The sequence below is a fragment of the Pinus tabuliformis genome, chromosome 9 (assembly GCF_031772625.1).
Source record: "Pinus tabuliformis cultivar Carrire ecotype Pingquan chromosome 9, CPIR1, whole genome shotgun sequence".
Lineage (NCBI taxonomy): Eukaryota > Viridiplantae > Streptophyta > Pinopsida > Pinales > Pinaceae > Pinus > Pinus tabuliformis.
The window spans coordinates 1,741,438,028-1,741,450,415 of NC_142307.1; the positions used below are offsets into that span (position 1 = coordinate 1,741,438,028).

Consider the following 12,388-nt stretch of genomic DNA (forward strand, 5'->3'; position numbering starts at 1 on the left):
AATTTTAGGGTTTATTAATTAAGGAAGTCACATATTATATATTATTTATGTTTTTTGAGATTTACTTTTGACGTTGGTTACTTAATCTTGACTTTTTCTCTAACATTCAATTTTGGTTTTTGACTCTTTTTTGTGGTTCTTGACTTTTTTTGGTTTATCCCTTTCTCTTGTATCTCTACCCTATTTATGCATGAGGATTCTCATTATTGTCTTAATGATGAACAACACTTGCTAGTCTAAAACGTCAACCCAAGTTACTCAATGACATTTCAAGTTACTCAATACGATGGATCAACCCAAGTTACTCAATACGATGGATCTGGAAGAACTAAATCAAAAGATTTTGAATCATAGAAGCCTAAACTCATAACCATTAGCAAATAGTTGCACTTATAAGATTCCCAAGATTTATTAGTGTCAATATTCTTCATAAGATAACTTAATTGTTTCTTTTTTTAGTGACGTTGATAGACTGACTAGTTAATATATTTTCTTTTATTATTAGGATGTCAATAAGTTGTCTTAGTAGGATGACTTTCCTTGAGAATTTCTTGATTTATATGATTTTATTTTCATATTGATGTTTTTGGTTGGATATCGGATATTCACTTGGAAATTGCATCCTTTTTACTGCAACATATGAGTTTGTATTTACTTCAATTAGATTGGCATCTTTCAAAGTCATGATATTAACTAGATTTATATTTGTTCATTTTCTTCAACATGGAATTTTTTACTTGAAGAGTGTGATCGTTTCTTCTAGATAAATTGTTCAATTCTATTTTCCAAATGTTTGCTTATCTTTTTTAAGCTTCTTAACTTGTGTATGTAGATTTTGATTATCATTCCTAAGACTTGAGAGTTCTTCAGTTTTTGAATCATGGATTTTATCTTTAATGTTTTGATACTCAAGTTTCCCATTTTTTAATGATCTAATTTCTTCCAATACCTTTTTATTAATGTTATTCAAGTGAGAATTTTCTTCATCTTTTGCTAATAGGTTCTTACTGAATTATTTCTCAATATCTTCATTTTTTTGTTCTAATATTTGATAATTTTGCTTTATAGCCTTAGACTTATTGACTTGTGCAAGTAGTTTTTGTCTGTAATCTTTAAGTGTAGATTTTCTCTTTTTTTTTTTTATTAATTCCTTGTAAAACATATCCTTGAGATCTTTATATTTTCATTGCGATGCCTTCTTGTTTCATTGATGCTTGTCTAGCTTGTCTTCTAATTTTTTTATTTGAGTTATTTTCATATTCCAATTGTAATTTTTGAGTACATTGGATTATGTTGTTTTGTAGGAGTGATGTTTGGTGCTTGAATTGTATGTTATATTGGGTCTTCGACATATGCTTTTTTTTTGTCATTTGTCACATCTTGTGTTAATTCACTAACTTAATTGTCGGGAAAGTTATTTTGCTCAAATTTTTGTACGAGTTTATCAAGTTCTTCATATATCATTGATCCCATTGGTCATGTCATGATTTCTAAAACTTATAAACTCTTAAACTTATTTTTCTTCGTAAAATCTTTGAATTCAAATTCTTCCCTACACTCTTTTTTTATGACTAGTGGAATTTGAAACTATGGCAGTCTTGTACTTGGATGACATGGGGTTGATTCCATCTGCCACCACTATAAGCACTAGGTGCACAACACTTGCCCCTAATGTGGACATGGGTTAATCGAGGAGATTCAACCAAGGACCACATAGTATTTTACACAACACGTTTACATGTGTTTCCAAGTGATCTATCCCTCAAGGGATTTTCCTTCACTCTTATTACTTCCACCTTTTATATATATATATATATATATATATATATGACTTTTCCTTGATAGTTTAGCAATCTAGAAACTTAAATAATTTCTTTAATAAAATTTGATTTGTAATCTTGGTAATTTATAGATATAATTTAAAACACCCCTTTTTAAATTAAAAACTTTCTTTTTTATATAAGTAATTTCCTTCAACTTTTTGGTATATAATATTTTTTTTCTTTTAAATATATATCCACTTATACAACTTTATAAAGAGATATTTATATTTCGTTTATTTTACTTTAGCTTGCAAATACCATGGGTTACCAAAACCACGACCTTATAAACCACCAATGGTGAACAAATCACAAAATATTTCTTCTTCATACACTCTTAAAGATACTAGTGAAATTCACTTTTATTTTTTCACATGCACTTCTTAACAATATTTGGAAACCTTTTTATTTTAGCCACGGTCCTTAACTTTTTACTCTTTCTTATTATTTCTTAATTACGAAAATAAGAGTGGCCAAAAGCCTAAATGTGGTAAAGGACCTAGAGAATATGGAGACTCCAAAAATTTTGTGTGGCCAATGGAACTCTAATATCAAATGTGATAACCAAAATATAGCTCACCAATAAAATATCGATAAGGACAGTAGGTGTATAAATGTTATGAGTAAAAATGATATGATATTACAAATGAGGGCCCCATTATAAATACTAGGTGGAAGTGTCCTTTCATTAATAGTAATGTCTTTTTATCAGTGTTGAAAATATCGGTATCGGCAAAATATCGGCAAGGGTCCAGAAAATATCTTATCGGCAATATCGGCAAAAATCTCGGCAAAATATCGACAAATATCGGCAAGCATAAAAAATAATTTTTTCAAATTTTTAAATATAGCCGATATTTTGCCGATATTTTCAAAATATCGCGATATTTTGCCGATATTTTCCGATATTTGCCGATATTTTGAAAATATCGCGATATTTTCAAAACAGAAAATATCGCGATATTTTCTCGGCGATATATCGTTTTGCCGAAAATATCGCGATATTTTCGAATATCGCCGATATATCGCCGATATTATCAACAGTGCTTTTTATCATCATTAATAGTCATATCTTGTTGATAAGACACATCTTTTCATTATGATGTCTTTATATTAATTAATTATTATTATTTGTTAGTTATATTATTTATATATTTATGTTATTTACATTTATAACACTTTCTAAATGCACAAAATTAGTTAAGCATCTCCATATTAAAAGAAATCCAACTCACCTAATGCTTTAATGACAAAACATATGCCTTAATGGGAAATTTTAAATGAAGAAGTATTTTAATACACTGTTGACCATAAATTATTGTGGGTCAATTATATTTCCTAGTTTAAAAATCGCTCTTTCAGGATACAAGTCAATTTCCTTTTAATGTGTGTTCGCTCTTTGGTTGAGTGAAGGGTGAGAACCCTCTTCTTGTTCATATCGATAGAGGTAAGATAGAATATTAGATCTAGGGAGGGGAATCAATCAATGTAATGCTAATGGATTCACCTTTAGGTTAACTCCCTTTCTATAAGTGAAGTGTGAGTCATCAACTTATTTGTGTTTATGTTTAGTGATTCACTTCCCTCATTAAGGACCTAGCATGTGATGACTTTAGCATCCCAAGTGAGTAGCTTCATATAAGTCACATGTGAATAAGAGTGGGGCCATTTAAGTCATTGGATAGAGATTTGAAAAGGGAATTCAAAGGTCCATGCATAAGAGAATTCGCTCTTGATGAGTGCCAAAGGTGATGCCATTGACTCTTTGTACCTTTAGTTTGTGAGGGCGTAATTCTTTTCTTGAATATGTGAAGGATGATGGAAAAGGTCACTTGTTTTAACAAGTGTAATATGAAGGAAATCTCCCTCTGTCAACCTTAAGGATAAATATTTCACTATATAGAGGTATAGCTCAATATCCTTACAATCAAAAATTGTTAAGAGGGATCTAGATCATAAATCAATCCATTCTTATTCTTCATAACTCAAATTGCAATTCTTGTAAAATTTTTTGACCAAACCCATGAGTGAAGGTGTCTCCCTTGGAAAACAATCATAAAATCAATTTGTTGGATCATATTTAAGGAACTTATAGACATTTTCATCCTAACATCCTTGTGGAAAACCTTGAATCTTGAAATTAATTCAATGTAAGATGTAGCATGTACAATAGTGAAATCATTATGTCCATGAAACCTTGGGATGTGCTTGTCCCAATTTGGATCATGGAATTTATTTGAATACATTTAGATACCCACAAAATCCAATGAGTTGAACCAACCCTTCATCCATGATGCTTCCATGAATTCCATCCTTGTTTACTGCGTCCTTCAAAATGAGAATCAATATGCAACAAATAACCTTATACCTCATTTCACAGCTATGGAGTTGCTAGGTGAAGCTCAAAATTCTTTCAAGTATTTCCAAATGTCCTAACCTCTACAAACAAGTTCTTTAGAATCTTCAAGGATTAGGGCTTGATCCCTTGATGGAGTGACCAAATGAGAATATGATCTTCAAAGAAAAATCCTCCTTAGTCAATGTAGACTACTATATCTATGGAAAATGGTCTTTATATTGTTATTCCTTGGAAAGAGTATCAATCCAGATCCATTTTAATATTATTTTGTTGTTAGGAGATTGAGCTAAACCTCTACATAAAGAGAATCTCTCTCCATTATTTTTGGATGGTTGGATTGATAGGGAGATCACTTCAAACTTAATGGTAGATCCATGGGAGGATAAAGATAAGGGGCTAATAAATGTGAGGTTCATAATCTTCTTTTATATTTTGTATGTTTTCATTTGAGTATTGAAGTTGTTCTTCTAATTATAATTACCTTCACATAAAAGATACTTTTTCCATTTAAGAATAAAATAAGTGAGGTGAAACCCTCCGTGTAACTTGCTGCTCATCATTATCAATATTTGGTTTGTTATATGTCATTTCCATGATAGGCTATTGGTATCTTATATTTTTCAATGGTTTCACATCTTTACTACAGATTGGTAATAGTTGAAGTGTGCACCTTTGGAAGGGCCCTTCTTTAATTTATGCACATCAAATAATTCATGTGGTTGGTTAAAGCATGTTTGTAATAGGCTAACTCAGCCTCTTTCCATACCCATTGAACCCTATTAGTTGACTTTATTCACCCCTTTGGATTGGCACTAGTTTTGTCAACCCATATTCCACTTTATTCTAAGGTTCAACAAACACTTTGCTTAGGGATATCTACCTTATGTCAAAGGAGATCTAGATTGAAGTGAGAGGAAGAGTTTTTGTGGTGAAAATAGGCAACATTCTGTTGTTCCCATAGGTTTCTAGTACTTTTTGTTTTAGGGCATTCACTTAAGTGCAACTTTGGGTGGTAACAAAGTGACTAGCCAACAAACTACTTCCTTGTTCAAATGTAAAAACCTTTGCTTGCTAATTTACCCAGTTATCACATTCTTGAGGATTAAATTCCTTGTTCATTGTCTTCTTTGGATTGTGATGAAGCATAAGGTATGGAGTAGTGATAAAAAGTTCTTTTGCACTTAAAATTATGGAGGATGACTTAGAGGACTTTTTAGATGATAAAAGGCTGGGTGGTTTTGAAAGTTTTGGTTAGTGTAGGATCAACTACAAAAGTTTGGTTTAAGTGCAATTGACTCACAATGTGGGATATGGAATTTTATAAGTGAGTTGACCAGTATGAGGCACAATTTGCTTGCTTTGAGGGTGACTAGAGTGATCCACATATTGGGGAGGTGAGTAATCTTACAAACATGCTTGATGGGGAATTCTTAATAGTACAAGTCCTTTCTCAAAGGATCCATGAAGGAAGAAAAAGATGAAAAGGAACCTGAAGTCTCTCTAGATTCTTACGGGATATGAAAAACATCCTTGACACTAAAGGTCTTCTCTATCATGGGTTCCCATATGTACACATGGGTTCCCCTTTGATATTTTCCCTATTCATGCTAGTGCTAAGCTAGGGTTCCACTATGTGCCCATATGTACACATGGGTTCACCATTGATCTTTACACTATTCATCCTAGTTCTAAGCTAATTCAAGATAAAAAGCAGACCTTTAGTGTTAAGGATGTTTTTCATATCCCCTGGGAATCTAGAAGAGACTTCAAGTTTCTTTTCATGTTTTTCTTCCTTCATGAATCCTTTGAGAAAGGACTTTATTGACAATTCTTTATTTTTTTATTCTGTATGAGAGAAGGTATACTCTCTATTTTCAATAAGATTTTTAAAAGTAGTTGTTACATTAGTGAAGCAATTTTGTGCTAAAATTTTAAATTAGTGAACAATACAATTTGTGGATAAGGGATTTTTTTAAAACTAATAACATCACATAAATTGTATTATATTATGAATTGAAATTAATCAGAATATTGTGAATATTTCTCTTGGAATTTTCTCATATTGTCAATGTTTTATCTGATGTTATTTATATTTTTTATTTTCGTCATTTATATGAAAATTTTATAATATTTTATGTTGTAATGTATAGAGACCTGAGGACCTATGGGCAGTGCATTCAACCATAGCTATTCCCAAGCCCCATAAAATGAATAACCCTTCTTGGAAAGCAATAAAGAAGGTATGTTTTCCTCCATGAATAAGCTTTTTTTTCTAGTTTTAATAGTACTTTTCCTTTGATAGAGTAGAATTTAAAAAGTGCTTTGTGTAAAGATTCTTTTGCATCTATATTGAAACTTAAAATACGCCCTTGAATGAATTTCATACTTCATTTAGTACAATAAAATGTCCTTAAAGAAATATATTTACAAGACAACTTTCATAATAAGATATCATTATTCCTTGCACTTTATTGTGGCAATTGTATGGCATTACACCATCTTTCTTATTGACATATTTGTCTTTGACTATGCTTGAAATATTTGGGACAATGTATTTTATTACCAAAAGTTTTGCACATTTACAAAATGATCACTTTGATTTTTCAGGCTCTTTGTATCAGCAATGAAACTCTTGCACAAAATATCACCTACACGCTTATATTATGAAAATGTTCATCTAGATTCGGAATATTGGGAATCATAAAACGTTTCTTTTAGAACTGAATTTAAATTATATTTTTCATAATGAAGGAAACTGTAACATTACATGTGAATGTAACTTTGGTATACTTTTCTCCTTTTCTGTGAAATGTCAAAGTACTTAAAGCATTTTATTTGTCTTATATGTTAGAAATAAGTTTAGTTTTGCCATTTATGATACCAATAGAGCATTCTCTGGTTGCAGATACAAGAGATTGGCGAGCAAATAGGTTTGAAGCATTTCAAACCTATCAGGCCTTTAGGGTCCGGTGACACAGGGAGGTAGGTTTCTATGTATTTTCCACGTCTTAGACTTGAATTACTTGATATATCACCTTCTGGATGTTCCAAATTAATTTTGGTATTATTTACAGAGTAATCCATGATTTCTGACTAATACGTCCCTTAATTCCTAAGCCTCGGGAAAGTAAATTATAATAAACTCAAAAATATGATATGGAAGTCTATACTAGTAGTAGAAGTTTAGAACACATTAATGCTATGAGCTGTATAGCCATAAAAAATGGTTACATGTGGAAATGAAAACAGTTCACAGTAGAATGTCATTCCCTTTAAACTATTCTCCTCAACCATGCATTATGTTTTGTATAGATCCTAAGAATTGGTAGATATTCTCGTTGGACTAGGTAATTCTCCAAGTAATTTCGATTGATTTATGAATAACAGCTTGAAACCATCCCTGGGGAAGATTTCTAGTATTGCTTCTATTTACTATTAATAATGATCTTTACAAAATATTAGATTGATCATCTAAGGAAAAGTGTAAAAGCTTTGAGAATGGAGAATTAATATGTATAGATTTCTATTTGTAGCTTAAGATAGAAAAATTGATCACGATGGAATGTGTCGAAAAAAAAGTTATTATGCTAATATGCATGATGTCATAAGCTTGTTCATATCGTTTTGAGTCTATGAAAGCTCTTAGAAAACATATCCTAGATAGCAACACCAGTTGAAGAAGTAAAGAAGTAACACATTTGATTAAATAGACAAATCACAAGCTCATTTTTTTGGAATTAATTTGGAATCTAGTCATGAGAAATTTAGAATACACAACAAACACATTCACAAAAGCACAATGATTTGGAGAGAGTAATCTGTAAGATTCATGCATCATGTTAATATGGTCTCTTGAGTAATCTGTAAGATTCATGCATCATGTTAATATGGTCTCTTGACCTTGACCCTTGGGATTCTAGGTGAATTTTATTATCATTGTCTCCCTTAACCTTTCATGTGACACATGTAACTCTTGACTTGTGGTCACAATTCTTACCTTGATGCTTGAACCCTTAATTCTCGATTGTAATTGGCAATCCTCATATGATGACCTTAATCTTTTTTATTTAAAGGTAATGGTTATCATTAGTATTAAAACAAGTTGTGACCTAGCTTGAACAAATATATGTATATATATATACTTCTCATCATCATGTAAATATATTTACATCAACATAGTAAAAAAAATATTAAATCTCCTAATACCAACTTAGATTTATTTTCTCACAACAGTTATTAAATTTAATTAACCAAAACAAATTTTGAATTGCTGAAAAATACACCAAGGGGATTTCCATTCACATTCTACTAATGAGTAATGCATACAATGCTATCATCTAGATTACCTATATTGATCTTCGAAAATAACTTATAAAATCAATACTCTTGAACACATGTTGCTTCACTACATCAAAAGAAAGAACCCTTGCATGTCCCAACCCCATGAGTGATAAACTGACTCATCTTAAAAGAGTGACTCATCTTAAAGGAGTAATACCACTGCTACATCATACAAAGCAAACTCTAACCCTAAAAATATCACCATAGCACCAAAGAAAATATCAGGACTATCTAAGTATGAAGTGCAACCATGAGAGAGAACCAAGTACCAAAACAATCCACCAATAAGCCATCTCACATCCCATAATACTAGTATCCAACGCTTGGGGATAGAACCATCATGCATGAACCAATGTATAACATCCCATCCAATCACTGTGATGAGGTAAGCGGATCCATAATCATGAAGTTTCTCAATCAAAATGCACAACCTTTGAGCAATTACGAAGGTGTATACTTGAATTTCATCAACATCCCCATATATTACACTAAAAATCCTATCATGTGATGAAAGTCACAAGTTTACCAATAATACAATATAAGGTGTAACACACACTATAAATCAGCTTTGCAATTTAACCCTTTGAGGTTAGTTTTATATAATTGGAAAAGGTTGACTAAGTGGTTTTCCCTGATTAATCAGATAAAATCAGATTTGAGCTCTGACCCAAATATATCTAAGTGGATCATTTGATGTATGCTTAGTTTCATTGAGGTTAAATGCAACTAGTATGAAGTATCACATCACTAAGCATTGAATATTTTATTTTGCAAATTTATATCTTATGGCTGGATTTAATTCTTTATCATTCAAGTAATTTTTTTGCATTTGTGGTTAGTCATCTTAAGCTTTACTTTCTTGGGCTGTCATAATCATCACATAATTCAGGGATACTGCCTTATCTTTTAGAGAGAGTCAAAAGTGGAGGAATTTGTTTTGAGGTGATAGTGATACAACTCATGATAGTTACCTCAAATTTGTATATGTGGATTGCATTTTTTCCAATTAGACGTGATTTGAGGAGGCAATAGTATATGTGGATTGCATTTTTTCCAATTAGACTTGATTTGAGGAGGCAATAGTATGAATTATTATTGTCAAGTTTCTATTTCCTTTTATAATTTTAGAGACAAGTCTCCTTATTCTAGGGACCCAGATGTCCCACTACCCTCCAAGAAGTTTCTTGAAATTTGGAGGTATCTCAACACATACCCAATGTACATTTCCCCACTCATCTGCTTATACATCCTAGAAATTTGGTGGAACGTTGCCCAAAATAGAGTTTGGCATAATCTTGAATTACTTAGGAACATCCTATATCATTAACACTAGATATGCCAAATGCAAATTTAGTGTTATGAAAACCAAAATCCAAGGTGATTTAGAAAGATTTTATTGGAATTTGGTACCCACCATAATGGATGTTCATTAAATGAGAAGATTATTTTTTTTAAGGCCCTGGAAATTTAAAAATGCCTTGAGAGATTCAAAATGCTTCCAAATGCTTTGGGCCACAAAGGTTCCTTAACCTTCACCATAGTAGACCTGATATTAAAGGTTTGAAGATCTACACTTTTACATTGATTTTTTTGGCATAGGTTAGCCACTATTTGATGCAATTACACAAGAGAAATTTCTAGGTATATTCATTGCAATATTCTAACTAGATAAATACAGTGAAATATTAAAACATGAACTACCTACAACAAACAAATAAACATGCAATTTGAAAACTCTGCAAGAACAACAAATTTAGAACATTGTTGAGCAAAAATAATGGAGTTGAGCCATTTTATTGAATATCCAATGACAAGTTGAGCACAAATATAGTGGAATGTGTGCACATGGGCTTGCTAAAGCAATCACACAAAAGCCAGGTGAGAATAAAGAAACTCCACGTTGAAACGGCTCACTCGCTTTTCTGCCCATAAATTTATTGTTACCGCTACCAAAGGAAAATTGATATTTGAGGCCTAGAATATGCTCCAAAAATTCTGAAAAATTAGGACAATGCTTTCCAACCCACGACCAACAAAACCTAGAAAGATTTTGGGCTAATTCCAACCTCCCAAAATTACCCAAAATTCAAGTGAAATCACCCACTGCCGAGCTTTGCGTCCCACTAGAAAATTTACAACTACTCCACCTAAAATCCTCCACAAAAATAATTGAGAAACCATTGAACGGTAGCACTGAAATGATAGACTGAAATTCCAGCTATTTCACGGCACAAGGTTGCAACAAATGCTTCATCAAAAATTCCTAGAAAACCCATGTGCAGGCCCAAAGGAAGAATAGTACAGCCCACACAAATGCAATAGTATCGGGCTTTGAAACTCCACAAGGAAAGTCGCTCTCCTGCAAGGGAAATTCTTGCAAATTCTCAAGGAAAATATCCCTGACAATCTCTTCCTCCCAGCAACTTTACTTCTGCTACTACATCCTCCTGGAAAATTTGTACCACCTGTTGCATAGATGAAATGTCTCACAAAATGTAGGAAAAGAAGTATCAAATCAACTCCAAATTTCTCTCCTAGGGTAACACTCTAGGTTCATTGAGAGAGAGTTGGGATTCTCCACTTGGAGATCCATGCTAAGCACCACTGGTTGACTTAGCTCAACAACTTAAGAAAACCTTCCAATTCAGAAATGAAATGTCAAAACCATAATGATGAAAATGGGGCTCTAACTTTCCTTTTATTTTTTCTTTCTGGTTTTCATACCATGGTTCAATTTCTTTCACACTACCATGGTTTGATTCTTCCCATGGTTTGATTTCCATGATTGGTAATCTCCACAGCTTCACTTTAATTTTTCTTCTTTTCCTAAGTCCCAACCATTGCCTTTTCTTCAAAATTGATTAAATATTTTCACAACTTATTTCTCCTAATTTTATTTATCTAAATATATATATTAATTGCCAAAATTGCAAAATTGAGAGTTTCCTTGTCAAAATTTATAACTGGGGACATGACATTCACCTTCTAAAGCATGTATATCCCTTTTAGCATAAAGGCTCTGTAGACTCTATAGAATCATTTTCCTCCAACATTTTTTCAAAGAAAATGTATTCAAGAATTTTTGAATGCAAATTTCCACAGTTGTAATTCATAATGAGAAGAAAAAGTTTCAAAAAATTTTAACACTAAGACGTCTTAATTGAAGTCTTAGTGATATAATTTTCAATTTTCTTCTCCATCCTTTGTATCACCATCTTCCACTAGTTTGTTAACAAGGCTTGAAACAAAGGGAGATTCCAAAGATGTTAAATAATCAATTTGGTTGAATTAAAGACAACTTTTGGTTTGAAATAGATTTTGGAATATCATGGATACTTTTAGCATTGAATTTTTGGCCCATTGGAAACTTTACCAAGCAGGAAATAACAATATCATTTGGTCCAATTATAGAGGGTTTTTTTTTAAATATTTAACGAGACTTTCCATACAAGGAAAGTGGTAGAAGTTCAAATAAATTTAGTGATGTATTATTTACAACTATGTTGTAGGAAACATGGACACCTCCCAACGAATACCAACTGTGTTTCGGTACGGAAACTTCGAAATGCAGTTGAAATGATTGAACGCCTTTTAGCCCAGTTGAAATGCATTCCGGGACCGTACACTGCGTTTCGATGCCCTTACCACACGTGTAGGTCCGTATGGCACACTTCTGTGCAGTTGTCTATAACGCGACTTTTTGAAAGCCTTTCCGGCGGATTTTTCCGGTCGAAATCCGGCAGGAATTATTGGAATCGCAAGTTTGATAGCTAGTTTCTGCACAATGAAAGCCTCCCAGGGGTTTTTCAGGGTGCTGAATCCAAATATGCAGTTAAAAAACCATTTTAACTGCAAGAAATCAAGATTT

The 12,388-nt window shown here is 32.3% G+C and overlaps 1 protein-coding gene across 5 annotated transcripts in view; it reads left to right on the top strand.

Moving 5' to 3' along the window:
* LOC149155677 (phototropin-2-like) overlaps positions 1-12,388 on the top strand; it is a 536,047-nt gene that overhangs the window by 227,393 nt on the left and 296,266 nt on the right. For all 5 annotated transcript variants that reach the window (XM_089445887.1, XM_089445890.1, XM_089445885.1 and 2 more), the window contains exons 12-13: positions 6,330-6,419; positions 7,085-7,161. In XM_089445887.1, coding sequence (XP_089302013.1) covers positions 6,330-6,419; positions 7,085-7,161 — 167 coding nt within the window. The remainder of the gene's footprint in view (positions 1-6,329; positions 6,420-7,084; positions 7,162-12,388) is intronic.